The 19,443-nt window shown below is 38.6% G+C and overlaps 2 protein-coding genes across 5 annotated transcripts in view; one reads left to right on the forward strand and one right to left on the reverse strand.

Annotated features, from left to right (window-relative positions):
* Nucleotides 1-10,402, forward strand: part of fnbp1l (formin binding protein 1-like) — a 60,054-nt gene extending 49,652 nt beyond the window's left edge. The window contains exons 10-15 of one of the 2 annotated variants that reach the window (XM_016290496.1): nucleotides 6,181-6,290; nucleotides 6,577-6,709; nucleotides 6,984-7,078; nucleotides 7,863-8,005; nucleotides 8,122-8,280; nucleotides 9,082-10,402. In XM_016290496.1, the coding sequence (XP_016145982.1) occupies nucleotides 6,181-6,290; nucleotides 6,577-6,709; nucleotides 6,984-7,078; nucleotides 7,863-8,005; nucleotides 8,122-8,280; nucleotides 9,082-9,089 (648 nt within the window). In that variant the 3' untranslated portion in view covers nucleotides 9,090-10,402. Of the gene's footprint in view, nucleotides 1-6,180; nucleotides 6,291-6,576; nucleotides 6,710-6,983; nucleotides 7,079-7,862; nucleotides 8,006-8,121; nucleotides 8,974-9,081 lie in introns of those variants that run through there. The other variant, XM_016290495.1, reaches the window with a different exon arrangement.
* A 641-nt stretch (nucleotides 10,403-11,043) lies between these two features.
* The window catches only part of LOC107599011 (breast cancer anti-estrogen resistance protein 3-like), a 67,732-nt gene continuing 59,332 nt past the window's right edge, over nucleotides 11,044-19,443 (reverse strand). For all 3 annotated transcript variants that reach the window (XM_016290498.1, XM_016290499.1, XM_016290500.1), the window contains 8 exons: nucleotides 17,564-18,003; nucleotides 16,383-16,483; nucleotides 15,161-15,894; nucleotides 13,504-13,619; nucleotides 13,142-13,313; nucleotides 12,922-13,033; nucleotides 12,637-12,843; nucleotides 11,044-11,889 (listed from right to left, as the gene is read on the reverse strand). In XM_016290498.1, coding sequence (XP_016145984.1) covers nucleotides 11,714-11,889; nucleotides 12,637-12,843; nucleotides 12,922-13,033; nucleotides 13,142-13,313; nucleotides 13,504-13,619; nucleotides 15,161-15,894; nucleotides 16,383-16,483; nucleotides 17,564-18,003 — 2,058 coding nt within the window. In that variant the 3' untranslated portion in view covers nucleotides 11,044-11,713. The remainder of the gene's footprint in view (nucleotides 11,890-12,636; nucleotides 12,844-12,921; nucleotides 13,034-13,141; nucleotides 13,314-13,503; nucleotides 13,620-15,160; nucleotides 15,895-16,382; nucleotides 16,484-17,563; nucleotides 18,004-19,443) is intronic.

Here is a 19,443-nt window from a genome sequence, read left to right on the forward strand (position 1 = left end):
TTCTGTTACATTTCAAGGCTCATTTGCTCAGAATAGGTGATGAATTAAATTTCTGCATGATGTCCAGGCTCTCTGCTTTGGCTTGTGTGAACAGTAAAGGATTATATGGCTAGGTAAAACTTTAACTTCTGCTTTCAAACCTATGCTGTCAGTAACTCCAAACTTCCTGACCTTTTCATGTCTTTTTTTTAACAACATGACTTCACGTTTTTCCTTCCCTTGAAAGTAGTTCTTGTTTTTAAAAACCCTTAATTTGAATGATGTAATGAAAGTTAAAACTTGCTTCTAAGCAACATTTAACAAGGTAGACGTCGTTCATTTAGGCATTTAACTAGCTAGATGACCGATTATAGTTTTGCATGTTCATTTGTTTGTGTTTGGTTAGTAGTTCACCTTAAATCTTTGTTGTCCCAGCTTCCCCCATCCATCCCTCCCCCATCCCTCCCGAGTTTTCCCTCTGGCCATTTCCAGCCTCCTAAATTTTCTACAGAGCGGATAGCTAACCATCTATCTGAAATGAGAAATGCAAAATCTAAGATCCCATCCTTCCGAGCTGTGAAAAGAGGGGTAAGAGTCGGCCCGGATCTGGCGTGTGTGGGTTTGCAATGATAATGACGTTAGTGCTTATGCTTGGGCCGGTTTCTCTCACCCAAGGTTTAGCTAATTCCTGCACACGAGGAAAGTGTGAATCACAATTATTTTTTTTAGTGAAGGAATAATGCTTTATCTGGGTCCAAAGAGCTGTGCCCCTAATTTTAGCTCTGGGGTTTGATTGTTGCATAAAGCAGCAGAACATGGTGGAGGGTGTGTTGGGTGGGTGTTTTTTTTTTTTTTGTCTTGATTTATTTTTTTATGCACAGCTTAGTATTTTTTTTTTCTACTTGCGTTCACACTGACTGGCTGGGTAAAAAATCTCGATAATGATCGATTCTCATTTTAAGGAACGATATCGATTCCTAAATCCCAATAATCAATTAGTCTAGCCTGTTTTCAGTTAATGGACGGAACATTGAAGGGCACTTCCCATCAAATAAATCGCAATAAGCGTTGTGCATTGGTACTTTTCATATGAAACAAAGACTCAGATTTCAAATTCTGTCGGTTGTATTGCAGTATTTAAACAATAAATGCCGTTTTGGCGCTGTTTAATGTGGAGTGACAGATCGCTGTAGCGCCTCAGTTCAACAGACGAGGCGCACGTGAACTGATCATCTCCTCCACATTAATACCAGTTTCAGCACAAAATAATCATGACTAAACATCTGAAGGTAAGTTAAAAGAAAGAGTACAACTTTACAATCCATATCCTGTCTCATGTAATGTCATCATGCTCAATCTGTGTTTCAGCCGCGCAAAGACGTCAGTATAAAGGCTTGTAAACAATGTCACTTAAAGTGTTAGTTCACCCAAAAATGAAAATTAGCCCACAAATTATTCACCCTCAAGTCATCCTAGGTGTATATGACTTTTAGACGAATCCAGTCGGGGTTATATAAAAAATTGTCTTTGATCTTTCAAGCTGTTTAATGCCACTCAGCGGGTGTTGCACGCATCAGTTCAAAAGAAGTTAAATAGAAAGCGCCCATCCATAAAAAAAGTGTCTCACACGGCTCCGGGGGTTGAACAAAGGCCTCCTGTAGCGAATAAATGCTTTTTTGTAAGAAAAATATCCATATTCAAAACTTAATAATCTATTTAATCTAGCTTGCGCCAACAGTCCTAAACAGAAGCAGCTCCAGGCGGATGACGTATGAGTGGCATTAAACAGCTTGAAAGATCAAAGACAATTTTTAATATAGCTCCAACTGGATTCATCTGAAAGAAGAAAGTCATATACACCTAGGATGACTTGAGGGTGAGTAATTTGTGGGCTAATTTTCATTTTTGGGTGAACTCAACTAACCCTTTAACGTCACATTTACCTCTGAAAAAAAAAAACACATTCGGTTACCATAAACTCATTAGTCAGATAGAAAAATAAACTGTATAGAGGGGCATTTTGCTTAATATATGCACCATATAACATATTCATTATAATTTTTACTGTTCTTCAATGTTTAATTTGTTTGAATAAATCCATCAATTTTTTATGACAGCCACCATTTACATGTTTATATAAAAAAAAGCACACACAAATTGAAGTAGAAATTAGGGATGCGCTGATCCGATATTCATATTGGGTATCGGCTCCGATAGTGCCATTTTTCTCGGATCGGGTATCAGTCATAGAGAGCCGATCCAAATCCAAGATTTTTTTATTTTATTTTTTTCTCTCGATTGTGCGAATTATTCTGTGTTACTTCTGAAGCCATACGATAGCTTAATGTGAGCTACATATGAATTTTTACGTCCTTACCTTTATGGCAGAGTGGCCCGACGGAAGCCTCTCCTCAGTGCAAGACACATGAAAGCCTGCATGGAGTTTGCTAAAAAACACCTGAATAAGATTCTCTGGTCTGATGAGACCAAGATATAACTTTTTGGCCTTAATTCTAAGCGGTATGTGTGGAGAAAACCAGGCACTGCTCATCACCTGTCCAATACAGTCCCAACAGTGAAGCATGGTGGTGGCAGCATCATGCTGTGGGGGTGTTTTTCAGCTGCAGGGACAGGACGACTGGTTGGAATTGAGGGAAAGATGAATGCGGCCAAGTACAGGGTTATCCTGGACGAAAACTTTCTCCAGAGTGCTCAGGACCTCAGACTGGGCTGAAGGTTTACCTTCCAACAAGACAATGACCCTAAGCACACAGCTAAAATAACGAAGGAGTGGCTTCACAACAACTCTGTGACTGTTCTTGAATGGCCCAGCCAGAGCCCTGACTTAAACCCAATTGAGCATCTCTGGAGAGACCTAAAAATGGCTGTCCACCAACTTTTACCATCTAACCTGACAGAACTGGAGAGGATCTGTAAGGAGGAATGGCAGCGGATCCCCAAATCCAGGTGTGAAAACTTGTTGCATCTTTCCCAAAAAGACTCATGGCTGTATTAGATCAAAAGGGTGCTTCTACTAAATACTGAGCAAAGGGTCTGAATACTTAGGACCATGTGATATTTCAGTTTTTCTTTTTTAATAAATCTGCAAAAATGTCAACAATTCTGTGTTTTTCTGTCAATATGGGGTGCTGTGTGTACATTGAGGAAAAAAAATTTACTTAAATGATTTTAGCAAATGGCTGCAATTTAACAAAGAGTTAAAAATGTAAGGGGGTCTGAATACTTTCCGTACCCACTGTATGTATATATATATATAGTATTTCAGTCTGGCGAGTAAACAAAAAAATATACTAGCCAATGGCGATTCAATTGCCAAGGTGTCCGTTGAGGGTAGACTGTATAAAAACAGTTCGTGCTGAACTGTATTTTTGTCCTATCGTATCTATCAGTTGTTGCATTATTAAAAAATATGCTATACATTTAAAAGAAATTTATCTAAATGTTATAGTATATACTTGTATATAAATACATTCATGAATGTTTTTAATGAATGGATTTTATAATAATACAAATAGCAATGTGTAACATTTTACCATATTTAGTGCAACACTTTTATTTGTTCCCCACAAAATATAGTTTTTTCCCTAAATGTTTGGATTTCTAAAATTATTGTGCACTGATTTTTCTAGAATAACTTTTGCTGCCGAATTATCCACTAACTTAGTTTGATACATTTTTGTCATAGATTATAAATATACATAGGCCTATATTTTTTCATATTTGTTTATTTTATTTTTCTTTATAATGAAGTAGTCTGTATCTAGTAGATTGTGAAAGAATGATTATCAGTTCCACACACAGATATATATAAATTCTACATTTATTTAAATAAGGGAAAAAAACTTCACTGGTATCGGATCGGAATCGGTATCGATCAAATTTGACATGTACTGTACCTGATATATATCCAAAATAATCGATATTGAATCGAATCACAAGCTTGTGAATGAGAATCGAATTGAATCGTGAAATTTGTGTCAAAACCCAGCTCTACACTGACAGTAGTTTTAGTCACACAAGTTGCATTGCCTGCACTCTCATTGGTGGAGGCTGCATTTTTGCATTGACATGATTGATGTTGCTTGTTTCTCTCATTGAAAATTGCAGTTACTTTAACACTATAAATCGCTGTCATTGTGAACATCTCTCATAATAGACTTGAGGATGGGAACACAGAATAAATGTACAAACATGAGAGGATTGTCTTCTGGATATATACATTGAGTTTAGTCTGGGAGACTCAGTGTTTTGAATAATTCTCCTTTGAAGTTCTTTTAAATACAGAACAAAGCTTTTTGGATAAATACCAAACCAATTTTGTTTACCAGAAATGTTTAACATCCAATTGTGAATCTTTTTATAGAAAAGTGCCCATCAAAGTCATTTTAATTATCTTCAAAGCTGAAAAGCGAGGTGTGCTCTGATTGGCCAGCTATCCAGTGCGTTGTGTTTGGCTGAATACCTCAAGTGTGTGATGGAAATGTTACGCCACTTACCATATTGTGATGCCTGGTCCTCTCTCGTCTTTCCCTGTTGTCACTCCTCCTTTGTATCCTTCCGGAGCTCCTCCATGAGACTCTGAGTCAGAACAGCCGGCATTGTAGTCTACTCTACCAGGATCAGGAAACAGTCCTCCATAAAATGCGCTGGACACATTGGAATATTTTAGTTGAACTGTTCTAGAACAGTGTTGTAAATAAAACTTAACCACTGATTTCTAGTCGTGTCCTCTCTTGGAAGGCCAAACAAAGTAGTTTCGCTTTCAAAACGAAACACCGCATCACACATGGCGGGCTAGAGTGAGCGGAGGTATTTCTTCAGCGACCAGCACGGATCAGCTCCAGGCATGACGAAGTGGATATCGTCCTCTTTTGGAAGGCCAAACAAAGTAGTTTCGCTTTCACAACAAAACACACAGTGCCTTCACGACATGGCGGCGGCAGCAACAACAACAAAACTACAGCGAGAATAAAAGTTACACCTCCTTTCTTTGCGTGAACATTTGGGCGGCGTTATGCTAATGTTCCCACGTCGTGACGTAGACATGTGGGGGCATGTTAGAACGAGCCGTTTTAGGTAGGCGTGGTTGGCTCTTTAACTTTTATAAAGAATATCTCTTTGGATTTGAAACTTTAGTCTTTGCAACTTTACAGATGTTCTTTATGCACCAAGAGCTTGTAACACTCCAAAGAGAAAGGAAAAATTGAAATTGCATCATATGACCCCTTTAATATTTGTGAATTGCTCTTTTAACTGGAAACAGCTATTCTGAAATTTCACAAGCACCATCTTTGTTTTCTCAAGATTTTCTTGGTATATATAGCCAAGAATCATTGTGCAACAAACCTGCTGAATATTTGCAAATTCAAATTACAATAGAAGCATATTGGATTGCTGTCATTATTTAAAACATTTGTTCTAGTGTTGACTAACACACTGCCAACGGATTCCCTTTTCCTAGTAGTTCAGATGAACTGATTCGAAAACCACTTCAAGGCCTACTTCTGTAAAACCAAATGCCACGATATCACCTGTTCTTCTTTTTGCTTCTACTTTATAACCAAGCTAAAACACACATTTTTAAACAAAGATGAGATTGTTGTGAGGTTTCAGGCTGGTTCAGGTTTTTCACCACTGACCAGACATCCAAAATACCTTCCTTGTGGTATTAACCATGCTTTATTCACAAGAACTGAGCTAAAGCTATGATATGATGGTGCCATTCTGTGTAAACATGATTAAAATCATCAGTCAAAATGCATTCGATTGACTGATGTTTATAAGCGATTTGTCTTTGTTCTTTTTGAAATGGCGTGACGTAACCATAACCTCTCAGTGGTCTTTAAAGCTGGTAAGTGATGTGTGTTTTGGACTGCTGTAGTATAGATATGAGGTTTAAGAATAGACTTTGAGTGTTTAGTTCTAGGACACTATGAGTGCAATAAAACCCTCTCTTTCCTCATGTCGTACCGCTTAAAATGTATTTCTTATAGTGTGGCTAAATGTTTATAAATTATAAATTAAGTGGAATTGCAAAATTAGAATGTATGCAAACAAATGGGCCTATTAAAACCCTAGGAAGGACATCTCTCTTAAGAATGACTGTTTATACCATGTGCTCTGCGACCGGATGCTTGTCAGTGCTTCTTTGCCTCAAACCGATAACCTGTATTTGTACAGGCACCAACACTAGAGGACCTCAGCCACCTTCCTCCTGAACAGAGACGCAAAAAACTTCAACAGAGGATCGATGAGCTGAATAAAGAACTACAGAAAGAAATGGACCAAAGGTAGACCGTGGAGAGTGCTACTCAGTCTTTTTGTTTGTTTGTGTTTCTATAAATTCTCCGTCTAGCATTGATTCCTTAAAAAAAATGAGTAGAATGTGAATTTATTATTATTTTTAAATAATCATATCCATTTATATTAATTAATTTTAATTATTTGTGTTACTTTTTTCCTTCATTTTTTGTCCCCCCTGTGTTTGCAGCCATGCATGCTCACAGCTTAAACACTTAAAAACCTATTAAATAGCTAGAGGATAGTATCTCAAAATCATAATGGTCTTTGTCGCAGAGATGCTCTTAATAAAATGAAGGATGTTTATGAGAAGAATCCTCAGATGGGAGATCCTGGAAGTCTCCAGCCCAAGATTTCAGAGACCATATGCAACATGGAGAAACTCCGCTCCGAGATCCATAAAAATGAGGTAACCTTCCCAGAGGATCAGCTTATTGTTGCAGTCTTATAAGGAAGCACAGCCTCCAAATGTACATCTAGATAAATTTGACATAAAACAGCTGAGCGGCTCTGTGCGTCAGCGCCATCTAGTGGAGGAATGGATATAATGCGGATTCTGCATCGCATGAAATGCAATTTATCTTGAAGTTTCTCATAATAAGCCTTTGAATTTAATAGATGTTCATTAGTAGTACAAAATATTTGGACCTGTTATCACTCTTCACCTCTGTCTTTCATCTCAGAGTTGGCTAGCAGAGGTTGAAGGAAAGCACGGATCCCGTGGTGAGCGACGTCCCAGTGCAGATGTGAACCATCATGCACCCCATGGCAGAGAGAGGTCTGCACTTCCTGATTACATTTATCTACATTCTCAAGATAGACAGACTAATAATATGTCTATATGTCTATGTATACAGCCGTCTCTTTTATGAGTGCCTGAACTGTTTGTAACTCCATGAGTAGAGGAGCTGTTCTTGCGGTTCTGCAAGATATTTGTAGATATAAATGAGTAGAAAGGCACAGCACTGGGATTCAAATAGTCATGTAGTTGGAATACCAATCATAAATCATTCAATGCTAGGGCAGATTGACTCAAATTTAATATCAGCTGTTTTCAGCATTGATAATAATAATAAATGTTTCTCAAGGCACCAAATCGTCATATTAGAATGATTTCTGAAGGATCATGTGACACTGAAGACTGGAGTAATGAAGCTGAAAATTCAGCTTTGCCATCACAGGAATATTTAATATATTTAAAACAATATTGCAATACAAAACTGCTATTTCAATTTGTAATATTTCACAATATTACTGTTTTACTGTATTTTTGCTCAAATAAATGTATGAGTGTAAGCATAAGATGTTAAGAGATTTCTTTTTAAAACATTAAACATATTTCGAATAGTAGTGCACTTACTGCAAATGTACTTAATCATGTACTTGATGTACGTAAACCAAAAGAAATGACAAAGATACATGAATCACTAAACATGTGATATCAGTGGAACAGTAGTGGTTGTCATATGTAACATATGTATCCAGTCCTGTTCAAGTGCTTTGCGCCTCCACATTTCACACCGAACATAAAGGCGCTTTGACGCTCTTCTTCTCTCTTTCAGCCCTGAAGGAAGTTACACAGATGATCACAGTCAGGAGCATCGGTCTCCACCGCAGCCAGACCCACATGAATTTGACGACGAGTTTGACGATGACGATCCTCTCCCTGCTATTGGCCACTGCAAAGCTCTCTACTCTTTTGATGGTACAAAAACACCTTGCATTAAATGTTTCTTGTTTACAACTTTGCACATAGATTCTGTGTTCATCTATGTGGCTTAAATTCTTGTTAAAAGTATTAAAACTGTGTTTGTTCCTTAGGCTCTAACGAAGGCACGTTGGTAATGAACGAGAACGAGGTGCTGTACGTCATAGAGATAGATAAAGGTGACGGATGGACGAGGGTTCGGAAACAAGGCGGAGAGGAGGGCTACGTCCCCACGTCCTACGTGGAGATCACACTGGAGAAAAACAGCAAAGGTGCGGTCACCTATATATGACATCACCCACGGCAGCATCGCCTAGTTATGACATCACACATGGGGGAGCGTGTGTCAGATTTACCGTGACTCATCAAGTGCAGCTCGGCTGACTGCCATATGCCTTTGTTCACCATGTGAGCTCAAGGACAAACACACACAGACACACTGGCAAAGTGACTATTTCCTCTGCACTGTGACTTTGCTGCAGCAGATTCAACTGTAGAGATTTGTATAGCTTTTATTCCATTTTTAATTAGTGCTTAATGCACTGTTTTTAATCAGTTTTATATCGTCGGCACAAATCTGAACAAAATGCATCAGCTCCTTTTCAAATGTCTGTTTGTCTGAGTGGTAATTTGCTCATAATAATGAGAAAAACTGTCACACTTCAATCATGGGCTCTTATGTTTTTATGCATGTTGTAACTAAAGTACGCTCTACTTGGAGCATCTTCTCATTGTTTCTACAGTCCGATCACAGTATGTATTTCTGAACTTTCAGTTCATGCAGTTCTTCCAGCTTTCTCCAAAGTGTTATTTCCTTGCTGCTAAACTGTCCTCATTGCAGCACCAAACCTGATTCACTTCATCTTTTCCATGCTACTCTTCTGTTTAAATTTGTAGTGGCACAAGTTCCTTTTTAATGTGTGCCCTGAAATGGAAAGCTTATAATAAATATGATCCAAGATCGACTTGGGCTGGCTCACTAGCGCCCTCTATCTTTTTCTCTGTCGCTGATCGATCTTTGTTGTCGGTGGACCTGTCAATGACTCTGTCCTCTCTTTTCTCTGTGGCTACAGGTTCCTGATTGGATGAGTGGGGTTCTGTGGTGTTTGGTGGACGGGACTCACTGCTGTGGGTCTGTTAGTGGGGCGAATTTAAGACCGAGATTGTGTTGGGGCAGGTTGCATGTTTGCATGCTGTTTGTGTCATGTCCATTAACATCATTCCATTGCAGCAGACATTCCAGGGAATATCTGGGAGGGACTGGGAGAACGGGGAAAGACGCTCTCGAGCAATAATGGAGAAGCCAAAAAGATTTGTTGCCTGGCACTAACATATTCAGCGGAATGTATGTCTGTCTGTACCGTCATCTCATGTTCATCATAACATGCACCTGCATGATCCAGCAGCCTTTCATTCCTCATTCCGTTCTGACCAATTGACCCCTTATTAGGATTTAACCACTTTTTATCCCAACCACTTTTTTAGTGTCTGTTTCCGTTGACTTTTCTCTTCCTCATTGATGCATTCCATGTTAACCATGAGTCTCAAAAGCATGACCAATCAGAGTAGAGGAAGCATGGTGCTTCGGTAGCCAATGCGACAAGTCCCCACAGCAACATCCACCCACTGGCCCCGCCCCCTTTTGCCATAGTCTGGAGGCTGGAAGGAGCCAGCAGGGGGACCCAACACCATATAAAACAAACAGAGAACTGCCAGAGAGGGCCTCTGAACACCAATCATCATCTCTGCCTTAATTACAGGCCTCTGTGAGGAAACAGGGGTCTATCTGACCCTCGGTGCCCAAAAAAACTTCTTGTTCTTGGCCTGCCAGCTCTCTGCTGTGCTTTCTTCATTTCTCGTCCAGCTCCTGATGTCACATGTGCTAAAAGAACATGCTCACTGCCTCCAAACAAGGGACCACACGTCTCCAGAATCCGATCTCAAGTGCGTGTATTTGTGAATGTGATTCTTACATATAAAACTGTGTATGCATATGGATGCATATGTATATACCTAGTTAGTTTTTATTATTAAACTGTACTATGTATTAACATCTTTATTTCAGAATGAATGTTTTATCGGGATTTTTTTAAAGGTTTTTTTTTTTAACCGAGCGAGTGACTTTCAGGCTTTGCTTTTAAGAACCGTGCCGTAATCGCTTTGTAACCAGTTCTTCCTTCTGTCTGAATTCTGTTCTCAATAGGACCCTGGTCGTAACCGATGCACTTTTTACCCCGTTGCATTTGAATTGAAATTTTAGGGAGTGAATGATGTCGGATGTGAATGCTTCTTTTTGTGTGAATGTGTTGTACAGTAAAACAACGTTGACCACTATATACTGGGGTTTGTGTTGGAGCCAGATCAACTGAGAAATAAATACCTATGTCTGTTTGTCTCGTTCATCCTGCCTTTTATTTCTTCAGTCTGTGTTTAGCCTGATGTATTTTGTGATTTATTTCATCACTATTGCTTGTTTTTTCAGCAGCCAAGGATTCTAACCTGAAAATGTGTATTTGCAGTGCATCATGTGCTGTTATAGATAATAGTTTTGTCAATAACACACACACACCCACACGCACTACTGTTCAAAAGTTTGGGCTCAGTAAGATTTTTTTTTTTTTAATGTTTTTAACCAGATATCTAATATTTTAGGCTCACCAAGGCTGATAAAAAAAATGCAGTAAAAATAGTAAAATTGTGAAATAATTACAAAATAGACTGTTTTGTATTTTAATATATTTTAAAAATGAATTTATTCCAGTAATGGCAAAGCTGAATTTTCAGCAGGTATAACTTATTATAAATGTTATCGTTTCTTATTATAAATGTTAATAACATTGTGCTGCTTTATATTTGAGTGGAAATCATGATGCATTCTTTGATTAATAGAAAGAACAGCATTTACTTAAAATAGAAATCTTTAAATTAAAAAACAATTATGCTATTTTTAATCGATTTAACACAAGCTTGCTGAATTAAAAAAAAAAACATACTGATCCTTATACAGTATATATTACACATGAGGAAAAATCATGTAACAATTAAAAAGCTTTTAGATATTTATTCAATATTTTCAGAATATTTCATTTATGGGTGATTATTTACAGGTCATTAATACTTAATACAATATATTACACAAACTAGCCTTCACATGCTTACACTAATGATGATTATGTACATCTTTTTCCATGTGGGATTTTTAAACATCAACACTGCTTTGACCAATAGGCTTCATGATGTTTCTAAGTGTACAAACTTTACTACCTCGTGTTCCTTCATAGAGCTGCAAGTTTGTCTTGAAGGTGTAGTCCATCATCTCAGTCGTCTCTTATCCATAACTTCATGTGTCATATGATTGAGCACATCCATACACCTCTCATGAAGCGTTCTCTCTGCCTCCAACGTTATATGTATTTCATAAGGTGGATGATATATTGGAAATTAGAAATATTCTATGTACTGGTACCAGCTCATTTCATAAGTGTGGAGCACAGCACACCTCTGGAAGATGCATATGGAACAAAGTAGCTCTCCACAGACAAGTGCCATTTCTGCTCATGAATGGCTTTTAACTTGCAATCTGCATGTGATCTATTGAAGCTCACATTCTGGTAGAGAACGTCCTTTTTCAGATGCAGATGACCTTTGACCTGACTCCACAGAGAGGTTCAGAGAGTCTAATATGTATATAAAGTGTCTGGTTTTTCAGAGTTCTGTGTGTTTGACTGGAGGCTCCAGTTTTCTGGACAGGGCCGTAAGGATGAGTTTGAATTTGTCGTATCGCTCTGTCTGGTCCACGGCCGCCCCCCTGCTGCCCCAGAGCAGACGCAACTGGAAATCAGTCCTCAAGATCTCCAGCATGTCATCATTAGCTTGGAATCCTGGAGAGAGAGTAAAGATTCATTAAAGAATGATTTTTGGTAACACTTTACAGTAAGTTTAAATTTATTGTCATTAATGCAATGGATATCAGGAAATAAAAATGAACACTTTTTACAGCATTTATTATTTAGGGTACTGTTAATGATTACTATTGTTCATTTGTTTTTACTTTAGCTAATGTTAAATTACACTACGTTAAAAGCATTAGTACTTTATTTCAGTATCTCAATATTAGTTTGTTCTTTCTTTGATTATCTTGTAAAAATTTAATTATTTTATAATGAACCAGTTGGTAATTATATTGATTTAAGTCTCAGAAACCTTAAGTACATATCACTTGAGTAGTTGCTTCATTGTGAGTCAGACATGACTAAAGTAATATTGTTCAGTAGATGAATCATATTAATTTAGTAACTGTTCTAAAGGATTTCTTAAACAGTTTGAGAGTCTTTTTTGAGAGATTCTTTTTAAGAACTAGCTCATAAGAGTCTTAAGATTCGTGAATCAGACTACACTAGTCATGCTATGTGCTTGTTTTGGTACCCAAGCCTTTTAACTTCCTGAGGCAACCCATGATTTAAATGCACATTTTCTTCTGGATTTTACGACTATGGCCTGAATGTCATTATTCCAAATCAGTTTCAATCCAATGGCGTATGAACATTCTATTACATAAATGTTTTTGGCTCACCAGTTCCCTCAAGTTAAAGCACTATTTTATTCCGGAAATGACTGCCTTGTCTTACCTTGGAGGATCCGTTGTGCATTGCAGGTGTATGTGTCCGCATTGCGTGCAATGGCACGAGCTCCTTCCAGGTGCCGGAACATGATTTCGCAGCCTTGGTCATTGTTCTCCCAGACGTCCATACCTTCGAAGGTGACCACAGGCCTCTCCAACAAGGTGAGCAGCGGCATTAGCAGCGGAACACTGGCATTGCTCAGTGGGATTTCAGCTAGAAAGACGAGAACCAGAACTTCACTAAAAGTGGCCTATGGAGGGCATTTAATGTGTTTTATTGTAAGAAACTCACCACTTCCTTCATAGAGTCCTTTGTAGAATGGTTTCAAAGATTTCTCATAAATAATGGCAGTCTGCGTGTATTTTCTTCGCAAGCTAGTCCACGTATGATCCAGTCTGGTAATCTGTCCATACAAGAAAGATCACAGATCACACGCCTGTTCCTGTTGACCACACACTAAGGGAGGAAAAGTCTCAAGCGCAAGTGGCAGCTAGAAGGAGCTGTTGGGTACCTGAGGCATGTCCAGTGCTTTCATTATGGAGGAAAAGGCATAAAGATCTCCCATGGAGTCTTTCAGCTCCAGAGCTACCAGAATGATCCGGTTTAGGGTGGCTGCTCTCTCCTCCAGACTTCCTGTACACCCCAGGATATCCACAGCAACTCCAATCGCCATAGTGTTGTGCCTGTTTAAGAAGAACCAGCCATGCATGTTAAATGTGTGGCCTACATAACATTAGATACTGCAACAAAAAAAAAAACTCAGTTTTGTTAGTTTATCATATGCAAGAGTTAATATTCTCTGAGAGAGTTGTCCGCCCTTATGAGTCGTCAGAAATGTGCTTAATACATCACATGTTGACAGCATCTGTTTACCTTTCCATGAGGTCCTGCCGCAGCTGTCTCCCATGAGGAAGGGTCACCAGCTCCAGCCCAGAGGTCACACCCATTTGACCTTTCACCTCCTCAGAAACATTTAATATCCTAGCAACCTGTAGCATGTACACAAAGTGTTTGCATCAAAGCAATTAACATCCAGAATAGAGAAGTATTGCACAGAAGCTAAGCTAAATTTGGGCAGTGGATGGGTCGTCTGTTTTTGTCCATAATATTGGTCCTATGACTGACATAATCAGCCAGCTTAAAAGTTAATTCTCATATACACAGACAAACAACCTGGAGCCGCTTTCAAAAGCAGAAAGATGTGGAGAAGTGGATAGTCACATGTATAAGAGGCTTTTTGGGTCATTTTTAATTGGATTCATCTACATTTAGCCCCTGCTGTGTGGCACAACTGTGGTCTTGTCCTCTGGTTGGCTGGAAGAACCAGTCTCCAACCTGAAGAATAGGCTGACTCACATAATGAGCCTGTAATTACAGACATGTTGGTCATGATTGTATTCAGTAAGTGGGTGTGGATGGCTGTCCCTAATTCTGTTTTCATCTGTCTTGAGTTTCTCCTTTGTTGTTGAGTGCTTAGTTTTACTTTTCCCCCCCCCCCCTTATTTTTCTTCCCTTTTTTTTGAATTCATAGTATATAAGAATACTCATCTACATTTAGCCCCTGCTGTGTGGCACAACTGTGGTCTTGTCCTCTGGTTGGCTGGAAGAACCAGTCTCCAACCTGAAGAATAGGCTGACTCACATAATGAGCCTGTAATTACAGACATGTTGGTCATGATTGTATTCAGTAAGTGGGTGTGGATGGCTGTCCCTAATTCTGTTTTCATCTGTCTTGAGTTTCTCCTTTGTTGTTGAGTGCTTAGTTTTACTTTTCCCCCCCCCTTAATTTTCCTTCCTATTTTTTGAAATCGAAAGCTATAAGATATACAAGCTGTGATGGATAAGCTGTGTATTATCATACTATTTTAAGATTTTCATGATCAATATTAGCTTTTGTATTGTGTGACTTCAATTCTGTTAAAACTGGAGTCTGTAATATATACTTTTTTTTTAAAGTAATATATACTTTTTTTTTTAAAGAAATTCATACTTTTATTCAGTGAGGGTGCATTAATTGATCAAAGTGACTAAACACAATTATACTTTTTTCATGTACATTATAATGAACATTCTATTGATTATGTAAATGTATCACATTTTACACAAATGCACATTTTTAAAATAAAATAGAAGCAGTTGTTTTAAATTGTAATATATCACAATATTACAGTTTTTTTATATAAAATTAATCCTTGGTGAGCATTGCAATAATATTCTACTTTTAAAAACTTTTAAAATCTTACAGACTCCAAAGTATACACTTAATTCTTAATTATCTTAATTATTATAATTGAGGCTTAAAATTGACTGTTAAATATTGGCATTTGTAGAGATTTATATTAATGTGTCATCAACCAACATAAATTAACAATGAATAATGGCATATTTATAAATTAACATGAACCTAGATTAGATCTTGTTCATTGTCAGTTCATGATACCGAATGCATGTTGATAAACTGAAAAGAATAAACATGAATTCACCAAATTTTGATTTTATGTTGGCTTCAAAGGCTCATAATTAATATTACCTGACAGTCTGCTTGAAGGATGTGTTTGGCGATGGTCTTTGGATCCTGACTGACAAGCAGCTCTTTGGCTTTCTTAAGCACTGTCATCTCCAGTGGCTTGTTCTCCACTGGTAGAAGCCGGAAGCTGATGTCACCAGGTCTGAATGCTGACTCGGTTTCAAACGCGGGTCTTTTGAAACCTTTCTTGCAGTCCTGTTCTTTATCCACATGCTCCTCGTTGTCTTCCCCGCTGTCGTTGTCTAGGGCCTCAATGGCATTATGATAGGAGCTGCGGTCAAGTTTTACGCTACTATCACATCTCCTTAACTCCTCCTCAGTCTTTAGCCTCTCCACATAGCCATTAGCTTGTGAGCTAGTCATCCTTTCCCAGTCAGCAGGGCTGCATGTACTCAGTTCACAATAGCTTAGTTCTGGACTCGATGGGCTGCCCGACTGCTGCTGTTGCTGGGATGAAGGTCGCTGTTTGTGGGGCTTTACTGGAGGGACTGGTGGGGAGAGGGTCTTCAGGCCAGGGGTGCAGGATACTCTCATAGAGGGAACCTTGCTGGGTTTAGGGGGCGGTTTGGGACACAGCTGGCTGTCGGATCCACGAATAGCCTCGCCAGGCTGGGTGTCAAAGGCCATTCTGCGTGGCACTGTGGGGCTCAGAGCTGGCTCACTTCCTGTGCGGAAAACTGGGGATTTGGGGCACGGCTGGTGCTCCATATGCTGAACCTGAGCCTGGGGCCTATAGCCTGAAAGCATACAATCAGCTTTTTATTCATTAAAGTAGAAAATATGTTGTAGATGGACATGGTAAAAAGGAAGTTGAATTCAAAGCTGCAAAGTTTTCTTTCTGCATTCTGCACGGTAAAGCAGATTCAGCGCTCTGGATTCTGACATGGACAGCAGAGCTGCGTTTTTCGCATAACCATATTTATTTCACTGACACAGGCATAAATTATCTCTATCCCCACTTTCATTCTTCTCCACAGAGCTTCTTCAACAAAACATTTTATTTTGCATTTCAATCCCACGTCTCATTTCACACATTTAACGTTCAGTAAGCCAAAGTGAATTTCAAAGGCGGAAACGTCAGCTTGACTTTGAGAACCACTTTCTCTTTGGCAGAAAGTGAATGTGAGAAAGATGACTGGTTTTCAGGGCTGTCAGACGCGTGTATCACTGGAGGGTTGGAGGTGTGACGGGGTATCAATGAGGATGGGAGCTGACAGGCACTCACCGATAGGGAGAAAGCTCTCCGACTGATGGGTCTTCAGTGGCCGTCTCCTCTCCTGAACGTGGTTTAGACATGCTGGTTGACTTCCACACTTATCTTTGTTGCTGTGAACGAGAAAGACAGGTCATTTAGTTTGTTCTCTAAAAGTCTTTTGGACTATATGACATGAAGGTTACGCCACTTTAAACAGAGTTAATTTCAAAGCTGCGTGGCATGAATTTTTAAAAGTACAAATTCATCTCTCAGTTAATGTTAGGCAACCTGCACAATTATTTTAATACCATTTTTAAATTGCTAAGTTAATAAGCTATTTTGACACATTGTTTCGAGAAGTTAAGACTCCCATGTGCTGAATCTGCACAAATAAATAAAACTTTCACTTATTTTATGATTATTGATGCTAAAAATCTCTTTATATTATTGCGAAGCTGTCACATTGTGGGACTGAATAATTGAACATATAAGTAGTTCCACATAAATAATACACATTCAAAAGTAAAAGTTGCTTTCTTTCTAATTTGCTAGCTTGAAAAATGCCTTATTTACTTCCTCCTGGGGTCCTAATGAGCAAACCTATCAAGGATTTCCAAAAGATTGCAGTTAACAAATGGGAGTTTGTGAGTTACACCACAAGACCCAATAAGTATTGACAAAATTATATAGGTTTTACTGTATAAGCTTGGGGATATTATGCAAATTCTTGACTAGTCACTTTTCAAAGTAGATTATATAATGCAAATTTATTTAAATTGTATCACTAGTATTGTTTATTTTGATGCTTCTTTTCTATTTCAGAGTTCAAGATGGACAGTCGAACCACAGATGAATTTCTTTTTACTTCAAATTGCTTAAAAAGATTGAATCATGTGAGCTAAATCTCTGTGATCTAGCCAATTGTTGAAAATGTGAAAGGAATTAATTATTGGCCTCTCTTTTTAGGGGCAGAAAAATTGCATGTATTACAAATTACATGGAAAAAAAGGCTAAATACAGAATCTGAAAAAGCCACATTACACAAACCGTTTGAGAACTAGAATCTGTAATTAGTAATTTGTCAATCCCTTAACGGGTAAAATAATTAATCTCTCTTATTTTCTCAGATATATAATTAAAACGCCTTCCAGAGTATTTCTTCTTGCCAATGCATAATGGTGTAAAGTGCCATAGGATAGTCTTTCTCTCACCTGAGGAGATTCCCACGGCTGAGGGTGTGATCCTGGGTGTGTCCGTTCATGATATTCAGACTCAACCGTTTGGAAGTCAGGCTCTTTCTTTCGGAGTATCCCGCCTCTACACGTATAGATCCAACTCCATATTTCTCCTCCAGGCATCTCAGAGGCAGAGCTCTGTTGATTGGCTGAAAGATAATCGCTCCGACAACCTCAGATACTGGCTCACGGTTGCCTACGTAGTATCGCACCAACGCGGGGACACTGTCAAATCCCTCCTTCTCAAACAGGTACTGAACACGTGAGTAGGCCTCGTTCATGGCTACCACGCGTTTGTTGATTTTAAAGTGTTGAGGGGTGTTCTTCCACTGGCAGGTCAGAACGTAGTTTCCCGGGCTGGACAGCGAGTCTCGGATCAGAAAGTCTCCATCTCTGTGAACCAGGTTTTCAGCCACCTTAAATTCAAACATACACACACAATTTTTGTTGTTTTTGTAGTCACTGTTTTTTTCTCTTTCATATATATTTTCCTTCCTCCTTAGTTTCAAGAGTATTGCATGTTGGATCTTGACCTAGATGTTAGTGCACATGAAGTTGTGGTGCTCATGCAGGAGCTCAAACAGTGGAGGAAACATTTTGAAGCTAGTATGGCTTTGTACTAATGATATTCTGTCTGATCAGATTATGTACACATCCTGCAAACATTACCAAACTACTTTTATGGCAATGATTCATGGCATGACCTAGATATTACTTTCTTTTGTGGATCGTTAGTGCATTCAACCAGTTTAGAATGATGGACTACCTCTCCAAACTGAATGTTAGGTTTCTGGAAACGGTTCAGAATATTAATGAGTCAGTATGTAAATCATTCTGGAGATCAGAAAAATCAGCCTAGAATAATGGGGAGGGGGTTATATTTTTATATATTTCCTTGTTTGTTTTTAATGTCATTAAGTCTTACGTTTATTACTAGTTTATATGAGATTAGATTAAAGTAAGTTTATGTCATTGTTTCATATTACTTCTCACTATGTGCTCATGAAAAGATCAAACACTAATAAATCTGTTAACATGTGTGTTTGGAGCTGTGGGGTGGCAGTGGCACCAGGAAAAGAGTCATTAAGTGTGATTAGAATCTCTTAAGCGTTTATAACGTTGTGCTAAACAGCTATTCTCAGGCCTTTCTTATAGTATAAAACAGCAGCTAAAAAGATGAGATATTTGTTTATGTCCAATTCAATTCAATTCAAGTTTATTTGTACAGCGCTTTTCACGATACAAATTATTGCAAAGCAACTTTACAGCAAATTAAGTTTCTACAATATTTAGTGGTAGCTTATCAGTGGTGACTGTCAGTTAATGTACATATGGCAGAAATGTACGGAAAAATTAATTAAAGACGTAATCAAACAGACGATGAACACTATTAACAGCAATTATTATATTTATAATTGGTCCAAATATGCATAGTTTCACAGGTTCCTGCCTGTCTTGTCATCTGTTATTAATAAGTATTCGTCTTTTACCATCTTTTTTTCAGTGACAAACAAAACAGATGGGCATTTACAGGAAACACTTTTTAAATCAAGCACAGGTCATTTCACACCACTGGTCATAAAGTGATGCATGTCAAATCAGTAAATGCCTGTCTTTCCTCTTTCCTTGTCTGTAGTTTGTTTGCTTAACTCGAGCCGAGCAGGTCAGACTCGTCCAGCTGAAAGACTCATGGGTAAACACAAGCTGTAGTGCAGCACACGTGCTGTCAGGGGTTTTGTGATAATCACAGGGTGTGTAGTGATCCAAGGACCACATCCATCATCCAAGTGTATGCTGCACACTGGTGGTAGTTGAGGAGAGACCCCCCCCCCCCACATGATTGTAAAGCACTTTGT

Source organism: Sinocyclocheilus grahami, unplaced genomic scaffold, assembly GCF_001515645.1.
Source record: "Sinocyclocheilus grahami isolate Dianchi unplaced genomic scaffold, SAMN03320097.WGS_v1.1 scaffold259.1, whole genome shotgun sequence".
In the NCBI taxonomy this organism is placed as follows: domain Eukaryota; kingdom Metazoa; phylum Chordata; class Actinopteri; order Cypriniformes; family Cyprinidae; genus Sinocyclocheilus; species Sinocyclocheilus grahami.